The 19899-nt window shown below is 47.1% G+C and overlaps 2 protein-coding genes across 3 annotated transcripts in view; both read right to left on the bottom strand.

Annotated features, from left to right (window-relative positions):
• The window catches only part of LOC126539603 (terminal uridylyltransferase 7-like), a 37836-nt gene extending 30703 nt beyond the window's left edge, over positions 1-7133 (bottom strand). For both annotated transcript variants that reach the window (XM_055075378.1, XM_055075379.1), the window contains exons 1-8: positions 7019-7133; positions 6367-6452; positions 5154-5920; positions 3879-3982; positions 3180-3296; positions 2919-3096; positions 1669-1809; positions 486-682 (exon numbers count right to left, since the gene is read on the bottom strand). In XM_055075378.1, coding sequence (XP_054931353.1) covers positions 486-682; positions 1669-1809; positions 2919-3096; positions 3180-3296; positions 3879-3982; positions 5154-5907 — 1491 coding nt within the window. In that variant the 5' untranslated portion in view covers positions 5908-5920; positions 6367-6452; positions 7019-7133. The remainder of the gene's footprint in view (positions 1-485; positions 683-1668; positions 1810-2918; positions 3097-3179; positions 3297-3878; positions 3983-5153; positions 5921-6366; positions 6453-7018) is intronic.
• A 3494-nt stretch (positions 7134-10627) lies between these two features.
• LOC126539390 (uncharacterized) lies at positions 10628-19834 on the bottom strand. Its single transcript, XM_050186213.2, has 5 exons — positions 18683-19834; positions 17649-17764; positions 15885-16199; positions 13929-14431; positions 10628-12640 (listed from the first exon to the last, which is right to left on the bottom strand). Exons 2-5 carry the CDS (start codon positions 17751-17753, stop codon positions 10753-10755), a joined length of 2811 nt encoding a protein of 936 aa, XP_050042170.2. The 5' UTR covers positions 17754-17764; positions 18683-19834; the 3' UTR covers positions 10628-10752.
• Positions 19835-19899: the final 65 nt, after the last annotated feature.

Genomic DNA, 19899 nt, shown 5'->3' with positions numbered 1-19899 from the left:
CATAAGGAAAATTCGCTGCAAAGTGATACTTCTGTACAAAAAACTCAACAATCAAGCAAGTGGTTTAGCAAGCGATCTTTGCAAGACTCCATGAGACAAAAGCATTAAGCATACAGAATGCACAATGTGTTCTCCACCTACACTAGCCCCCTATTCTTAGAACATTTCTCGTCTTGACATTCCACCTCAACTACAGACTAATGAGGGTAACACTATGTGTTACCCTCATTTACCGTAGCTTACCATAGTTACCATTTACCGTAGTTTACCGTAGCTAGCTACCCTCAGCATCTACTCGAAGGCACTTGCGAGTGGAGATGTGTTTCTCTTGGAACTGCTTATGGCAGGAATCGCAGAGAACAACTGAAGTGCAGCGTGTCCACTTCAGATGAGAGAAGGCAATGCTGTCCTACACTAGGCAGATTTGAGCAAGAGTTTTGATACGAGATTCATTTGTGAATGTGGGGGTAAGACTCTATAATCACCTTGGCCCATAGCCGAAAAGCGACTCCCAGAATTTTAACCCTCCTGTCGAGCGAGGCATAGTCATCGAGGAGCTTTGAAGTCTTCTGCGAGTTGGAGTTGTTGAGGCTGATCTCACAAGAGAGCTTGCTGTCGACCTCCTTGAAGCGTATCCGCGGCACCTTGGACAGGTAGTCCTTCGTCACTTGGGTATACTTGGCTACAGGGACAAACGTGTGCAACAATGAATGTCAATGCACAAGAGAAGGAATTCTCAAACTTGCAGTCTATGAAAACAAATCTAGACTGCGCAATAACGCCTTGCTGAGACCCCTTTATTGGCTGGGTAACAAACTGAGGTAGATGAGCAAAACGTGAACAAGGTGAATGCAGGAGCCAACGTTTCGACAAGTGGACTTGTCTTCTTCAAGGCGACGTACGCTTTCCTCGCCAGAGTATATATAGGTGGGGTGCCCACCTATATATACTTATAATATATACAGTATATATTATACTATATATATATTATGCTATATATATATTATATATTATATATAGTATATATTATACAGTATATATAGGTGGGGTTCCCACCTATATATACTGTGGCGAGGAAAGCATACGTCGCCTTGAAGAAGACAAGTCCACTTGTCGAAACGTTGGCTCCTGCATTCACCTTGTTCACGTTTTGCTCATCGTCTTGAATTTCCATCTCCTGCATTCACCGTGTTAAACCGAGGTAGAGCCACATGTATCCAAAGACATATCCACTTGTGCTCAGTGGGACAATCAGGAAGACAGCAGGACAAGTGTGAACTTTCGCCACCTTATGAGCATAGAATGACAGCTGACATCGGCAGTTACCATATAGTGGTTAAAGTTTAATGAAAACTTTAATTCATACCTCATGCTTTCTTTGTTTGGTCATTTGGTTCCTATTGTTATCTCTTGCTCAAACATTTGTCTATACATTAAGCTTCGCAACATTCTATGGCCCGCTGATTTTTGTACTTATCACTGCCCGCTTTTTGTAGGCATTCCTCGTGACAACTGGGAACTCCGATTAACTACTCGAGATATTGCGTATGCATAGTACAGTTCAACGAATGCTTTACCTTAAAACCGTATTCGAGGCCTGCTGTTACCAAAACCTCCAACAGTTAAGCTGCACTCAAAGGGAAATATTCAGTGACAAAATATGCTTACGGCACTCCAGAAGGAGGTCACCTGTGCCAACAAAGAGCTGGGCACAGTCCGCTTTCCCAAGTGGAGACAAGTCCATGTTGACGTTGCTCGTCTTCAAGCCAAACCCACTCACTGACGAACCATGCAGGTTGAGCTTGACATCTGCATATGGAATTGACAAAGCATTTTAGTTCCTTTCCAAACCATTTCGACATGCATCCACTCAGTTTTAAACAGTCTATGCACTGTGTACTGCTCTAGCAGATGAATACTGGTTAAGTACACTAAGCCACTAGAGTAAAGCAAAATAATTCACTCTTTATTTCACTGAAAAGCTATTCCAGGTAATAAGATCAAAATAACATTATTATTTGCTTGGGTATAATGTCCAGGACATATGTGTCCTTTGACCAGTGATATTTAAGAGGAAAGCTGCTTAGCAGGTACAGCCAGAACCACTCTAAATACATTTTTCACTGCAATGCAGTGAAAGAGTATCTTGAAAAATGCTGAAAACATAGGTAAAGGCCAAACCCCATGAGAGTGGTTTTGTGCACGACAGCGATGCGCGACGAAACGGATCGTCACTTGAACAGATCGCTCGGTCTTGTTGCTAGATTCTGGAAATCTAGAATTCGTCACTCATCGACCAGAAGTGCTATCAGCAACCAGCCAATAGAGCGAAGCTGGAACTGGATGTACATCACTTAAATACTACCGATTGTCGCACAAAATAAAGCAATGATAGAATTTTTACATGTGCAAGGATAAGAACCTACTGCAGGGCATTCCGAAATATCTTATGCTGCTTTCTACAGTAAAATACATCAACTTAAATTAATAAAGGATGCGTCACGCTAGTTTCGATGCGTATTTACTGCCCATACTGGCAACACCAGCGAGACGTCGCTCAAAATTGCCGCTCGCATGGGGTATGACTCGTAGGTGACAAGCGAACACGACAGCCATCTCCATCGCATCGCTTGTTGCTGTCATGCACAAGATTGCTTGGATGTTTGGATTGCTTAGGTTTATACTTAACATCATGGGCAGTGGACTTCAAGATGCTATCACATTATCAGGGAACATATAATCAAGATCATATAAGTGAGGTCGTAGGTCATGTCTCGGCTGTAATTGTTTGCTTAAATACCAACAACTCGTGTGCCAACTTTTACCAACTAACACGAACTTTTGTATTCGAACATCTTATAATTAGGCTTGCATAGCAAAAATCTGCATGTTTAAGAGACAAGAAATTTCCCTCTCACCTGGTAATGTTGCCTTGACAAATGTTTCCAGGTCATTGGCTACTCTCTTCCGCAGTTCAACCTCCTCCACAGTCAAACTGTGCTCCTGCACAACCTTCTCGACCACAGCACTAATCGCGTCACATTGGACATCAACTGGGTAGGGAAGGTTCTTGACTGCCACCCGCAAGTCGTTTACCTGGGCCAACATTTCCTCAATGAAGACTCAATCCAAGAAAAACAAAGAGAGAGAGGCCTGGGTCCTCTAGCAAGAATACTCACAAGCTTCTTGGTAGCGTGCTGCTCCTGGTCCAAATGCTTTTCGACATACCACATGTCGTCGAAGTGTCGATGACAAAGGTGACAGTAAAACTGCGCCCTTGGGAAACGCTTGGATTTCTGGAAAGTGCAAGCAGTAATCGAGACTGATGTCGGCAATAAGGTGACACCATAGCACACAAACAGCAACACACAATGACTTCCTCAGTGAATGTGCCCATGTAACTCCTGGTGCGAGAATAATGTCACAGTCGAGGCAACGGACCCTTTTCCTAGTTTGTAACGTGGGCTTTTTTTCCACAAGGCAGTATGCCAAGCTTATGGTGGCGTAGCTTTGCATAGCAGTGCATACATGTATGTGCAGAGCTAGCGCAACTTATGAAATGGGAAAGGCGGCTCTTATGGTTAAACTACATGCAACATATGCTTGAGCACAACCACATGCTACTAAAAATGTACATCTGCAGATTAAGAGAAGGGTCTAACTTAAAATAGGAAATTTGTCCATTCATCCGTGCACTAATATTGCGGCAGTTTCCTGCCAAAGAAATGCAGTGACAAATGAGTTTGAAAGATTACAGCAACAAAGGCAGTTCAATGTGCCTAATTTTTTGCCCTTTAAGTGTATACGATGATGGGACACAGAACAACAACAACAACAAAGAAAAGGAAATGAAAGAAAAATTAAATGACAATAGTTACCTTCTTCAAAGGGAGAACCCTGTGCTGCTTGAATATCTCCAGCCTGTCCTCACATATACTGTAGCTATCATGACGGCCACCATTCCGGTGTGAAGGGGCAGGACCTACAAAGTTGAGTGATGATGATGACGGTATACATGGTTTTATGGTACAAGGGCAAATGATGGCCAAAGAGCACCAATCAATGGTATAATGTAGTTGATGATGTGGTCAATGACAAATGTTAAATGTATAGATATAGCATGGCTGTATAGAGGCCTAAAGACAGCACTGAGGCTGACCTTATTTACCAATGTTGCCAACTAATAATAATTTAGATAGCTGGCGTGATCGCTGGACATGCGATTACCACCACACAACGCATCAGAAATTTCATTTTAACAATGCTCTTACGGTGCAGCCTTTAAGCACTTCAAAAGTATACACAATATGTTACTGCTTTTTCGGACTCTGCAACAATGCCTATTTATTGTGAAAAGTAAGCATGGATATATTTGCTGACAATTCACAGCTGAGCAGCAACAGCTACAAAACAAAAGGGCTATTTGATATGACCTGTAATTTATTGCCATTTTCAGCATAATACAAAACCTTATTTCGCTTCATTACCGCCGGCAAATTTTGAAAAACTGTGTGCTAGTGTTCACGTTTGCCATTGACAAAAAACCCCAAACTACACACATATTCAAAAATGTATATTTAAAACGAGAGTGAGGGTGCATTACGACATTTGTTCCTCCCTCACTGTGAATTTACAGTTGTTCTCAGGATTTATGCTACACTCCCAAGAAATGAACTGGTGCAAGAGGCATTTGCATTGTCTCACTTTGCTTTGACCACGTGCTCCGATATGCCACTGTTCTTAGAACACTATTTCAAAGTACACATTGGCACTTGAATATTTATTATGTGTGTTTTGATTATGCCCATCTCCTCTTGAAGGTTCTCCATTGGCAGTTCTACCCAAATTGCTCAGCCCCAACGGAGCCAAAAAGCTGGAAGCTACGTAAATTCTTGTTTTCATTAAGTAACTTCCAAATGCTGTAAAACATAACCAGTCAACCAATGCTTTTGAAATTTGTTAGAAATATCTGGCATTAATAATGGAATTTTGGATGATCACTGGTCTACCATATTTTGCTGTTTATGAACTTGCCATGAACAAAACACTGGACTTTACAGCGAAAAATTTCAGAGCTTATGACAGCAGTACAAGCCTTTCTTTAATATCATATATCATAGACCATTGCTTGTGAATCCCATAAAAGGTCTCACCTAAGGCCTTTCGGGGTGGATTCAGGCGGCGATTCTCATGCAATCTAGGTGGGCTCTCAAGAAGCTGCCTCTCAAGGTCCTGTAGAAACAGAAAGGCCTTTGGGTCGGTTGCACAAGGCCAAGCAGTAGCAGTCAATGGTACTTCTTCGCAGACTTTCCGTGAACCCCTGCTGTTGTTCTTCAGGCCAGGTGACTTGCGCCCGGTTGCAACAGGCTTGGCCTTGTGCTGTACGCGCTCTTCTGCCTTCAAAGGAGCGCCTGCACCAGCACCAATTTCACCCTGTACGATGCTACCTCCTTTGGAGACTAAGTTACAGTCCTTCAAATTTGCAAGGCCTGTCAACACTGGAACCTCCTCAGCACCTTCCATGGGTGGCAGCACATTCACGTCGTTTTCGACTGGCCTGAAGTCCCTCTTTCCACCGGAGGCATTTTTCCGTCGTTCGCGTTTCCCCGACTTCTGCGGGAGCCGTGCCAGTTTCTGTCGGCAATCAACTTCGTCATGAGCAGTGTTGCAGGCGGTGAATGCAAATGGGACTACAGATGATGTGTTCACTGATGGCAAGCCCTGTACAGGATGAAGTTGTGCTAAAGGCTGAGTGGGCAATGCAGGCTGGGGCGGCAACGTGGGTGGTGGTCTGTCGTTGTGTTGTGTGACATCTGGCGGCTGATTTCGATTCGTGGAGGCCAGCAGGAGGCGGTTCAGGTCCCGTTCAATCTCGAGGCACATCTCTCGCTCGGACATGGTTGCCATGTTGAGGAATGGGCTGGAAGTATTTTCAGAGTCAATATTACTCTAACTGATTTTTAAAGAAACTGGCTTTCACTCTATTTGAGAATGACAACACTGAATCCAGAACTATGTTACGGCATCTAAAGGTGCAGGAAGCTGGCGCTACTAAACTGGACCAGACCATGCTAACGAAGTAAAGCTGCAAGAAAACGGTATTCACTCCCACCATATAGTTCCGAGAATGCAAGCATTGATTTTACTTTTAAAGATCGAAAACGCCGTCCAACTCCCGCAATGACAGCACTATGCATCAAGTGGTGACCAACACAGCAGAGATAGTCAACAGATTTGAGCTCTTCACGTATTCAGGGGGCCTCCAATGTGCTCCTGCTTTATGAATGCCCACATAGTGAACTCGTGAGTGACTGCTGATGCGCGCGCGGTACGCGTCAAGCACGTGATTGAAATAAGGTACTCTACCGTAGCGCCACCAACCACGACAGCAGCACAGGACAGTCAGTGCAGGCGGATCTTCATCCTTTGCTGACACGTCCTCTGGTCATCAGCTGTGCACCGCCACACATGCAAACAATTTGACCGTGTCACCGCCCACCAAAATACAGAGGCATATTCTGCTCAACAATAATGCTTGCTAAATGTTGGCAGAGGTCGAACTTTTCTTTCTTTATTTATGTCACATCCGGGCTTACGGACAGCAGCGTCCAAATGTAGCTGCTAGTTGCGAAATCTCGCGCAATGAAACAAAGCTATCTGCGACACTGTGGATGGGAGATAATGCGCGGGGGTCCTTCGTGCCGAGCTCGCGGGGGGGACTGAGTTTCCTCAAAAACAGGTTCCGCTGTCACGACAAAGGGGCGCGACGTTGTGATCTGTCAACGAAATGACGTTGATTAACGTGATACAATGCGGCTAGAGCATTCAGACAACAGCATCGAACTCAGCCTTCTTGAAGAACTGCGTGGCACAGGAACACCATAGCGCAGCGTCCAGTCAGCTGCGTTTCTCGGAAAATGGGGCGCCCAGGTTATCTACGCTGGGGATGCTACGTTTCACGGGCCGCAAATATGGGCGTCCGGAAGTGAGACGCGTAGATTTTCTTGAAGAACCTTACGGAGGTCGTTCGCTTGCGGTCAGCGCTTTTTTCGGCGGTGGCGATTTCGGTGCACTTGAATTCGCAATTTGGCGATAAAGTCCCCGTAGTCACGGTGGTCGTGCGTCCGCCATGTTCTAACAACGGGCACATTGTTACCAGACTGCGTTGCTTCTAACTGTCTTTATACAGCGGAAAATGGCAGCACGCAGCCTGCCATGATGGGCGAGCACCACTGGCGAGCACACCTCGCATAAAAAGGTCCCAAGACGTTGAGAAACAAAACACACTTTTAAAAAGCAGGCACTGCGTGTCTGCACATGGAGATCTAGTTAACTGATTGTACCAGCGTGACCGTTCAAAAATACTTCCTCCGTGCAAGCTGCGCATCGACAACAAAATCCATGCTCACGATCGCACATCTAGTAATCGCACGGTGCCATAGAAGATTTAACTCCCGTCGCATTCAACCTGCTGCCGCTGTGCCCTTGATGCTGTCGTTGTCAACGCGTTTATAAGATCTGTTTTTGGTTGATGCGGCATCAATGCAACACTGCCGGATGTCGCATTTTTCTTCTTCTTTGCCCTTTGCGCGCACGGAGCCATGCGCAACGCTCAAGTTACGCTTGCCGCGTCTGGCGAACGTGTTCGTTGTTTTTTCCCAGGTCGTGCGCCGGTACCTGGGAAGCTCTGTTGCCGAGCGCTAGCTGGGACGTGATGGGTGTCATGGGCATGGCTGCACTAGCAGAGTGGACAGCTTCGTGTACTCGGATGGTGCCTCAGAGTTTATACGACGGGCATGAACAGTGCAGCTGAATGTACAACGTTGTCGTGTTCACATGTTGTGGACGAACATTACGCGCACATATACACCGTATTCGTAACGCACTATATGCGCACGTTTTTACGAAGGCCTAAACTGCATCGCGTGTTGCCATATATATACATATATATATATATGCTAAGCACAAGGTCGCGGGATCGAATCCCGGCAAAATCGGTAATAAGAAAAAAAAATCGGAAACAAAATCGGTAATGCAATAGCTATGTTGTCGGTTTTGCGTTGGAAAAACACCAGTCTTTGGACTAGATCTTAAGAATTATGTGGTTTTACGTGCCAAAATCACGATATGATTATCAGGCACGCTGTAGTAGGGGATTCCTATAAATTTGGACCACCTGTGGTTCGTTAACAAGCACTTAAATCAAAGTACACGGGTGTTCTCGCATCACCTCTAACCTGTCGTCACCATATCATTTCCTTTAATAAAGTATATATCCTCTCTCTCTCTTTACATCGCGGGCTTTCTTCAGACCCCGAAACAAAAGAACCGCGTAAAAGGTAACATCAAAGAAAAAACTTCATTGGGTGTTTCTGAGCACGGTTTACAACTTCTCCGTTACAATTTAAGTGCTAAAACTAATTATTTAAAAATTTTCAAGCTTAAACTAAACTAATTAGCTAAGCAATCGTACTTCGACCGCATTTCAGTCGCACTAACCGTGTGTTGAGTGACTCGAGACTGGTCTCATTCGTCTAAAGTGTACTATTCTATTTCTTATAAGTTTTGTTCGTTCGGGGTCATCTAAGTCTATAGACAGGCTTTTGTTTTTCAATCCTGGAAAGTATCGTCACCCTTTATATCGCACCAGCCTTACCCCTCCTGTATCCTCACTCGATTTATTGTATTAATTTCCCCCTGTGTGTAGGAAGAGCAGACCGGCTCAGTCGCACGTCATGGGGGAAGAGCTTTCAGATACACCTCAATTCTGATAAATTTTTATATCATGGTGGGGGGTGGGGGGGTATGTAGCGTGTACAAATGTGTACAAATTTAAAGACCCAATGTTCGCGCGGCTCGTTTGTCGCCTGTTTCAGATTTCACTAAAGGTTTCCGCGAGCAGATGAATTTTCGAAATGAATACGCATACTTGAAAAATACCTGCTACGAATATATCGAATCGAGAACCGCGCTCTTTCTCTCCCTCTCTTTATTTCTGTCTCTAAATATATAGGTAAACATGGAGAAGAAAAGCGGCAACAAATAACAGAGGGAGATGTTTATTTCCTATGATATAGGCATCCATGGTACTTGGAGTTGCGTTCATGTAGACAGCTTGCAAATTGGGAACAAGTTAGGACCTAAAATATTATATAGGATACGCGAATATTCTAAATTACGGAATACTAATCGAATAGCTCTGTTCCGAGTCGAAGTATTCGATTCGAGAATTTCTATTTTATATTTCTTCGAATACCTTACTATGGCCGAACATACGGAGTCACTCTACATCGGCTGCTTGAACTGCCCGCTGTAAGCCAACCTGTAACTTTGGCGAATTTTCACAGCGAGGCTGTTAGCATCTAGTTCGGCATTTTTCATGTCCGCGTCCGTCAGCAGAAATGTGGGCCGATCCCGGCGGCAATGCAGGACCATGAGCAGTGGCTCGTACCCCCGTAAGGCAAAGGCTTCAATCACTTAGCAAAGTGAAGCGAACAGTGCATACATTCTTTAGAATCATGCATACAAGATACAGAACAGCATGCGTTTCATTAAAGAACAAGCGCAAAACAATCATCCGTACCACATAATTGATGATAAGGCGCTCCTGATACCGATGCAAAGCACGTACAGCGCTCCCCGCATACGTTTCCCGGTAAAGATTATTGTTGCGCAAACTGACGCGGCGACGGCAGCTTGCGATGTGGGGAGTGACGTCCCTAGCCTTTCGTACACAAAATAACCAGCCTAGCAACAAGATATCGATGTTGTTGCAGCACTGCTGTGGGTGGCGGCGTGCTGTCAGAACTACCATTACTCCCATTACTACCTTCACTCTAAAGCAATGAAGCATTGCATACCCCCCTCAGCAGGTGTAGTGGTGGTGGTTTTCAGCAGCTTCGCTGAACATCCGCTTTCGCAGTACCGGGATGGCGAGTCAGTTTTTTTTTTTAGCTCACAAGGACCTAGAATAGAAATGTCAATGTGTGCATAGAAGTGCCTGTCTTAAATTTTTTGCTTGTCTTTTTCTTTTGATCGCATGGGACAGATAGCGCGCTACGGTCTGTTCGGGTAAATTTCAGGAAAAGGCGTGCGCCATTTGCCTGACGAATCACCATGTCCAGGCAGGACGAGTACCCCTACCAGTTGTTTTATTAATCCTTCAAAATTGCCTTTATAGTGCGCAAGAATTTCGGCAAGATGGCGATTTGCTAGTTAGTAGCTGTTTATCGCAACTGATCTTTATCTGAAGCGCTACAGCTGACACGCACAAAGAACGGTACGAACGAAAAAATAATGGTTATAACATGACTAGGACAGCGCTTCACCTGCGCGCAAGTTCGTATGCATCTCTCTACAACTTTAGCCGAAGCTCGTCTGCCTGTCTTCTCCATCGTGGTTGAATCTTGCAATACGGGAACACCACTGCACGGTGTATGATGTGTTAATTGTTGCTTGAAAGAAAGAAAGATAGAAAGAAACAGTTTTTTTGTCGACCTGAGGTTGACTTCTTTGCAACAATATACTGCTTGCAGTGAAGTTAGCTTTAACGAATTTTTTCGGTGTTCGCAAGTGCTTCCGACAATTGAACGTGTCCGTTACGCTAAATCTCTGTTAATTATTATTATCCCGAATGCCGCGACTCAAACGAATCATAATTCGTTTTATTGCAGGACAATATCGCTGGGTTGCAGCTAACTTTTGGACTATCCTCACTGGCTAACTGCCACTCTGCGCCGGCCTCACGGCGGCTCATGACGTCGTAGTGACGGAGCGCCGGTGCCGGTCTAGAGGACGCTGGCTGGTGGCATCGTCGTCGACGTAGTAATACTCGTACTCGTCGTCCTCAGAAGGCTGGCCGTTGCGCACGACAACTTTCTCTGACGCGTCGGAGTTCCTGGCGTCGTTCGCGTTGCATCGGAGGGCGTCCTTGCACCCGGAGCTCCGAGCCTCGTCGACGAGCGCCTTTATGCTGATGATGGACTTGAGCAAGTCCATCTTTGCGGGAGGCAAGGGACGACGGTATTTTTCTTCGGTGACAGAGAACCCGCTACTGATCGCCGCTCTCTTGTCTGGCAATCGACTTCTTTGCCTGTTTTCGCCGTTGTCTGCGGGAGTCGCTGCGCGTTGTCCGGCGGCCCGGTCCCGCACCGCGTCGTACCGCTTGACGTCGGTGTGTGGAAACTGACGGGCGACCTCTCGGTAGTAGCCTCTGTATGCCCAGCGTTGTCTCTGACGCGACGATGCCGGTCGTTCCGCCGCCGCCCCGAGAATGACGTCGGCGTACCTCTTGTCCGTGGTCGACTTGGTTGTCCGCGTCTCACCACCAAAATAGGGCTTCGGCCGCTTGGAAAAAGCGGTTCCTTCCAGGACGACCGGAACATCACGATTCGGCTGGCTTCCGTTCCTGGACGAGGTGGCAGTGACGTTTCGACCGCGAGGACGGAAGAAGTTGCTGTTTCGCGCCGCCGAGACGTCGGAGCCTCGTAACGGGTACGGAAAGGCAGTTCCGTTCCTGGAGGTCCTGTAGGGCAGCGACTGGACCTGCGCTGGCCTGGACGTGTACGTGGCGGCGCGGGTCCACGTGAAGTCGTCGTCGTCGTGCAGGTGGTAGTGCGTGCTCCTTCGGTAATCCGTCCGGCCAGACGCCTGGCCGCGGTCTCCTTCGTGCGAGGCTGCCGGCGCGCACATGAGCATGAAGGCGAGCGAGTTGTTGAACGTCGAAAAGTCGCCGCTCTTCGGACACCGCTGTGGCCACTCCGCGGAGAGCAGTGTCTCGTTCTTCGACGCCAACAAGGGTAACGTCGACGTTACAGTGCTAGATTGTATGGTATCAGTGGGAGCGCTAGAAGGGAGGATACTAGACGTCGTCCCGGACGTCTGCGATATTGAGGTTGGCGTAAGCCTTCTCGCGCTTGTCTTCTTCGCCGTCGTCGCCGTCGTTCTACTTGTCATGTAATGTCGGTGCCGCAAGTTCTCGGGCATCGGCGCTCTCGTAGACGGCAGCGTCGCGTTCCCCGTCTTGTTGCCGCCGAAAGGATAGAAGGGCACAATGAGGCTCAGATGCCAGCCGCCGGCGGTTTCGTTCGGCGATGTGACCGTGGCGTACGCTGCCTGATTGTGCGCCTTCTTTTCGGGTGCGCCAGGTGACGCGTCTTCGTCCTTGGCATTGCCGCACTTCGACGGCGTCGTGGACACGGTCCTTTTCGCTGTGGACGTCACTGTCTTAGTACTAGCTGCAGTTTCAGCTCTGTTTGTAGTCGCCGTCGGCTGAGCCGTTCTTCGCCTGGTGGAGTACCATGCCGATGGCCTTGCGTAGACCGCGTTTTGCGGGCCCTGGGAAGAAGGTAGCGGATTGGACGCCCGCGGCGCTAGGAAAGTGCGCTCCGTGCTGCTCGGCGTTGTCACCACGCGTCCACCGCCGCAGTCGGCCGACCCTCTGTCCTCGCACTCCCAGAAGGACTCGCCCTTGTAGACGCTGTCCGGTAGCCACAGCTTGCGGCAGTCCGTGGCACGAGCCGGAAGGTCCTCGCCCGGAAACTTGACGAAGACGCGCGTGGGACACTTGGTTCCTCGCGAACTGCTCGCAGTGGTTCTGGGCGCGCACAGGGTCTGCGGGCGGTCTTCCTGCAAGCGCGTGCTGCATACGCGGGAAAGGAAGCGCGATAGGGTGTCATAACCTTAAAGGGACACTGAAGCGAAACAATAAATCAGTTTAGACTAATAAAGCACTGTTTGAGAACTCTGCAGGCAGTCATTTCAAAATAATACTTTGATTATTAGATGAGAAAATGAAGGTCGAAGTATCAGTATTTGAATTTCGCGCTGAAACCCCGACGCCGGTAGGTCACTGTGACGTCAGGGATACCAAAGTATGTTTTCGCATTTGGGCCGCGTTGGCTGAGTATAGGTTCCCGAAACTTGCCATCTTTAATATTTGGTTCCTTTAGAACACAATGTAGTCAATCTGTACCGCTATATACTTAAGTAGGCCCTAGAAGATTCCATCAAAATTCATGACGTCACAGCGACCAGGTGTGGGAGCTTCAAGGAGGCGTCGTCACCCGTCTTTCGTTCTTGCGCTTTTTCTGGTTTACCAAGCGTCTTGTCGTGGTAAGAGAGGTGTTTTTAGTGTCGTAGAAAGGTAATTTACTGATGCAGAAGAAATAATTTTTTTTCTTTAGTGTCCCTTTAACTGTGCACATCTATACTAACTCGTGATAACCCTTGCCTATACGGTTGATTTCAATTAATTAGACGATTGCAAGAGTTTGTCTAATCGTCCGAAAGATCAAATCAACAAACGGCAACAAAATGAACGAATTCATGTTTTTTTTTATTGCTTGAAGTAGTCTGCAACGTCTTTTTGTGTCTTGCTCATTCAGAACGACTCGACCACGCAGCATCAAGCGAAACATGCAGAAACGGTGACTTCATGGGCGGAATGAGCACCGAAACATTAAAAGAAGTTTATATGAAACATATTCAAGCCTATAGAAGACGGGTGCTGCTTGCTTCCCTATAGGTAAGCAAGCAGCACCGTCTTCTGAATTTCTTGTTTTCAAGCTTTTGGTAAACGGTGCGCGTATATGGGGTCAACTCTCGGCCCAGGTCGAGAGTTGACTATTATATCAGACAGTAGACTTGTACAACTTCTAGAGCGGTATATATATGCAATATTTCATAGAGTTATTTCATATATGCAATATTTCATAGTTTCTTATCATTAAAGTGGACTCGCAAGGTGCGTTCCTTGCCTGATGACTGTTCGCTTTCTGTCGATAACTAGAAACTGAGCACGTTCATTTCCGGTCTTCAATCAGTTTTGTGCTTAGCGAACTTTGCTTGCTTACGTATACAAACTATATATATAATCACGAGTCACTGTAGTCGTAAACATTTATCAATTGCCATTGTCAGAAACTAACCTGGTACTAGCGGATGCCGTACACGGCACAGTAGTGGGTGTCGCTTTTGTTGTCTCTGCCGTAGTTGGCCTCGTCTTCGCACTCGAGCTTGCAGGAATTGGAGCTAGTGACGTGTGGTTGCAGCTGCAGCGACAGCCTTTGTCGTAGAGCCTTTCCACGAGCACGGATTTAGACAGTGACGCCCGGATGATCTCTTTGATTAGGCTTCCGTTCTGGCCGCTCGTCTCGAGGGGCGGCGGCACGAGGTAGAAGACCTTGCTGACGGTCTCGTTGCTCAGCAGTTCGCTGCAGTTGCACGCGCTTTCGGTGGCGTTGGCGATGGCGTAATCACGAGTGGCGGACCGCTTCGACCCTTCTGGACGGTTCTCGGTTCGAGGGGATGTCGTCGCGTCGTCGCTTCGCTTCAGCTTTGGCGGCGTTCGCGTCGAGTCCGGGACGAGATCAGCTGGCAGTGGTTCACGCGGTTCCATGAGGTTCTTCCATCGACGCACGATGGATTGCTCCTGCGCAGGAACATGCACAAAGGGGTGGAGAGAGAGACAGAGGAAAGGGGAGGGAGGTTAACCAGAGGGGAAGATCCGGTTTGCTACCCTACGCTGGGGAAAGAGGGGAGGGGGAGTTAAAGTGATAACAAAGTAGAGATGAAGGAAGAAAGGGGCACAGACATACAATCACAGTCGGTCACTGTCGCCGCATACTGTCACCGCACAGCACAGTAGCACTTGCAGCACTATGCACATCTGTTCATGCTACAGCCGCTTGTCGAATTCTGCTGCCCTTAAAAATTGTCACAAAGGCGTGGAGGAAGGAACTGAACTATATGAGAGAGCATCAGGTCACGCAGCTAGCCTTGGCGAACCAGCTCTCCGTGAAAGTCATTCTGCTCGCTTTTCCCTTACAGTATCAGCACAACACGTGACCTCTGAGACACTGCTTATTGGCCGACAACGTTTGGTTCCCGGTAGCTTTTAATCGATGCGCACTTGTTGAGCTGCGATGCCGCAGCTCTGCTTACGGAGCGGGAGCATTAAAACCTGCCTCGCGCTCTGACGTGACGGTCACGTGTTGGGCCGATACGTCTTGGCTTCAGTCGCGTTGCGCGATGCTGTCTACTGATTTTTCCTTCCTCTACGCACAAAGGGACAAGTGGCAATTAGACCCTTTTGCAAAGGTATAACTGCGTACGCCACAGTTGACACCAATTTCGAGAATGCTTAACATCTTTACTCCCCCCTGGACTGCGTTCCCTCTTCCGATGGAGTACGTGTTGTTTGTATCCACGCACACTGCAGATTAAACAAAGTCTATTACGAAGTTAACAGTTAATTATGGGATTTGATCGAGGTACTTAATTAGATAGTCAGCGATCAACACGTACGCCTGCACTAAACTGCCGCTCCTACCGCGCTGCAGAAACAAATAAGGCAATATCCCCACAAAGCTGGAACATAATTCCGTATCAAAGAAATTTAGAACAAATTGGAGAGCATACATTCGTACAAAAAAAAAAGTAGTAATGGCGACGTTTTTAGTCAATCGGAGAGGCTGTAGCAGCCCTGTGAGCTAATCAGAGTTGACATAATGAATTCGACAATATTTGACTGTATTACAAGCAAAAAACAAGGGACTGAAAATGGAGTAACAAATTAGAGTAGTAATTAATTAATTAATATTCGGCTTGCTGAACTTTCCAGAACAGGAAACAACCCAGTGTATGAAAAACGCTACTATGAGCTTCGCGCTAATTATTTTTATTTATTTCTCTCCTCGAAGCAGCGCTGCTCTGGACATAGTCAAATATTGTCGAATGCGCCATCTTGTCAGCTCTGATTGGCCCGCACGGCTGCTACGGCACCTCTGATTGGCTCAAAACGTCGCCATTACAGAATTCGACAATATGGCGGAATTCGACGATGACCAGAATGGAACCTATAGGTGCACGGTGTATATATTTACCGGCGCGATGGACTCGTGGTCGTGCTCGGCAGGGAGCGTGACCGCGCTAGTTTTGGCGGTCATGTCCTGGCCGAAACGTCCTCTGTGCGTCCGGACGGTGGTACGTTCCTCGGTTGTGCTCTCGCCCTGGTCGGCGCTCGAGTCGCCTCCGTCCCGCTTCTCGTCAGACGGGGCGCCGTCGTACTGACTTCGCCACTGCGAGCGCTGTGGCAGTTCCTGCTGCGACGAAGCCTTGCGCTGGAGCCTCTGCGACAGCAGCACGCCTAGCGATGGCACGGACAGGTCGATGTGCAGGTCTTTCTTAGAGATGTGGTGCTTTTTGAGAAGGAAGAAGACCGACACCGTCGATAATATATTAATATTACATACATGGTAAATTAGGGGGCGCTAAGAGAATCGTTATGTAAGTTTATACCTAGAAAGTTCTTTCAAGACACAATTTAGTTAATTTCGCGGCAATAGGATAGTTTGGTACAAGAGAAAATTAAGGACTGTGTTCCATATTTTGAATTTCGCGCCGAAATTCCAGTGCCGGTATGTGCAGTGTGACGCCACAAATATCGAAGTACTTTTTTTTTTATTTGGACCGTGGTGACTCACTTAAAGTTGTCAAAACTTTCTAACTGCAGTCTTTGGCTATTGTAGAATACAATGTGGCCAATCGTTACCGATAAATAGTTACCTATAGCCCTAGCGGAGAAAATTCATGACGTGACGACAGCTATCATTCCGAGATCTTTTTTTTTTTTATTGCACCGGTTGCCGATTTGTGCAAAGGTGAGCGCCAAAGCGGTACGCAAAGGGGCAGGGACATGAACAAGACATTAACGTGCAACTGAGGGTTACTAAGAAATAAATCCACCGAGAGCGTATACCCTTGCGCTGACAACGGTGTTACTACTATTATTATTATTATTATTATTATTATTAGTAGTAGTAGTAGTAGTAGTAGTAGTAGTAGTATTAGTAGTAGTAGTAGTAGTATGACATTCTATTTTTGGTGTTCCATAAGGTGGCAATTAAGTGAGCACCCTTCCTTGTTCACCTCTCTGCTTCTTTCCCGCACCACTTTGGCGCTTTCCTTTGCAGAAAATGTTGGTCCAACTAGAACAGCAGTTTGCTATTCCTGTTGCCATTTTATTTCGTTTCAGAAACGGCAATGCGTTTTAGTACAAATTATTGGTTTAGGGGCAAATGTGTATACGGTACCTCTCAAGAGGAGCACCGAAAATTTTAGGAGTTATCGGTGTCGCGAGCCGTACAGTATATTAGACCACGGCGCGCATGACAACGGAACTGCCCACCGAACTTTCCCCCGCATCAGGCGTTACTCGATGGGACAGGTCGGGATGCGATCTAGAGCCACTCCCTTATGCAGAGGGAACTCGATCGTGACCACACAGTGGCCGAACAATTAAGAGAATCCTCCTGCAGCCGACGTTTCGACAACGATAGTCGTCTTCGTTGCGGTAACGACTACCAGCGAGTTGCTGCCCTGACGAAGATGAGTCACCGACTCGTCTTGTTGAGACGTTGGCTTTAGGCTGATAATTTTCTTGGCCGGTAACTTCAATTCTCCGTCTTTTTTGAACGCTTTGTCAATTGTTTCGTGGTCATGTATGGAATCTCGAGGGTCATTCATATTGGCATGAACGCGTACGGTTTCGTCAAGTCTGGGCGCTGCCTTACTTATCTATGGTGTCGTTGTCAAAGCTTAACCTAACGTACCACTGGACGCGCGTCTGAAAGCCAGAGGATACTCACTGGAACGTTGCTGGCTCCAGCCACGCAACATCCAGGCAGCTGACAGAGAACGCCCGCAACCGTCAGAAGGGGCAGAAGCTTCAGCAAGTGACATGACGGCGCCATCTTTGTTGGGACTGGTCAGAATTGAAAAGAGACCGAGCAGCAATCGTGTCTTCTATTATACAGTCGAACCTTGTTACAACAAAGCTGCACTCGACTAGAAAAATATCTTCGTTATATCCGATATACTGTCAAAGCGTATATTCGTTAAAAGCTGGTATCACCACAAACAGTTTAATTTTTATATATCCGATAGCTAGTTGTATCCGTAATCGTTATATCGACGTTTAACTGTATTATATATGCATCCTCGATCACGAATTATGCTTGCGACGTTCACGCAAGGAAGCTGGCGTCTGCCATGGGCCAGTTGGAAGTATACTTCTAAGTGGCCCACGCGACTCATACGCGACTCATGTGCTTCTGTATATGCTTCTGTATCGTCGCTATCAGCTACAGAAGCATATACAGAAGCATATGAGTCGCGTAGCACGGCGAAGCTACGTGTGCAGTCTGTTGCAAAAGTGCAGGGGCCATCGCTCGCGACGTTAAAGCTCGCGAGCTCCAGTAGATCGCTATGTCTCCGTTCCCAGTCTTGCTGCTGATGGGTATACCGGCGACTGACGTACAGGGCCTGGCAGCTTTCTGTGTAAAGAGTAGCACCCTCCTGTTGTCTTGTATATCTGTATTTTGTGTACCGGGAAGGGGGGGGGGGGGGTGTATGCACATGAAATTAGCTCCTGGCAAGAGGCGCGATCTTTGACAAATTGCGCAAACGTTATTTGACCGAGGAACGAAGTGCTGGTAAGATATTGCATAAGTGACATTTGCTTTGTTATTCGTACTAGAACTCTTGTTTGCGTTTTCCCCTTGTGTAGCTCTGTGAACTCTCCCCGAGCGTGTGCGAAGCTCAAGCTTGCTGCGTGGAGAAATAAATAAACAGTAAATATATTACTATATCGATGACAGTGCATGCAAATGTCGTGTGTTACCTGCCGGTTCCCGTCTGTTTGCTGGCCGGTCAAAAGGCGCGCAGCTGTTCGCGCATTACGTCGGACGCGTGTCAGAGCCGTGGCATCGCCGCTGCACCGGTCGGCCCTCCGCTTCCGGAGCTGCCGTCGACAGTCGACGAGCCACTCGTTGGTGATCGGCTCAGCTCCGCCGCCGCCGCCGCCGATGTCTTGTTCCCTGTTAATGGCAATCACCCACTACGGTAGATTGATGGCATAGGAGGAGGAAGAAACGTAGAGAGATCGGAGCAATAGAAATGATTTTTAATAGAGATTGGAGAAATAATTAATCGAACACGAATAATCCATGTTGAAATATTGAAGGGATATACACGTGTGCCAACGGCGTCTTTTTTTCTCTCTCTCTTTTTTTTTTCAAGCAAATATTTTTTTGTATGCTTCTAAGTTTGACGTAGCTTTCTCACTGAGCTCATCACGGAGACGGTGTGACAGTAAACTGGACTGAACCCGTAGATGGTGTAATTAAAACTGGGCTGGTCCAGCTGACCTCGTGTACAGAATCAAAGGTGGTGACTGGATGGGCCAATTCTGACACGATGAGTGCACGGTGTGTGTCCACATGTGTGGGCTGTAAGCGAACCAATACTGGAGGCTGTAAAACGCGACGTAAAAAAAAAAAAAAACGGTTTAAAAAAGAAAAGCGCACATATAAATTTTGTCTGTTCGAATAAGATATACACAAGGTAACTTTTATGTTATAACCATTTATTATGACGCTTCAAAGCAAGTTCAGGGCTCCAATACACGTTGGGTTGTATTGCGTTTACACTTGATATATCGCGTACACGCCGTAGCACACCGGCCTTCAACGCCGCGAGAAAACCGTTGCAGAACACTGTCCCGTGGAAAGCTTCGCACTTGGTTTCAAAACACAGCATCGGCATGGCATGGAGAACTTAACAGCTTCTCCGGCTCCGTTGTAAAAGCAAGCTTCATAATCTGTGGAAAATGGAGCATCGGGAAGATTACGCGTTTGTGTTTGACACTGCAGACCCATTCTTGTTGACACTGCCATTAGATTGCGATTCACTTTTGGAGGTCTGGTTGCTCGTAAGATAAATCATGTTTGCGGACAAGTTAAAAGTAATCTTCATAATGTCCGCTGGTAGTGGTCAGTGCACTTGCTTGAAATTCCCGCCTTGAGTGGGCTGTTCTGATTAGCGCAAGCCGCAGTGTCG

This window comes from Dermacentor andersoni, chromosome 11 (assembly GCF_023375885.2).
Source record: "Dermacentor andersoni chromosome 11, qqDerAnde1_hic_scaffold, whole genome shotgun sequence".
Taxonomy (NCBI): Eukaryota; Metazoa; Arthropoda; class Arachnida; order Ixodida; family Ixodidae; genus Dermacentor; species Dermacentor andersoni.
Note: the sequence above shows the minus strand (reverse complement) of the source record. Positions and strands in the feature narration are given on the sequence as shown.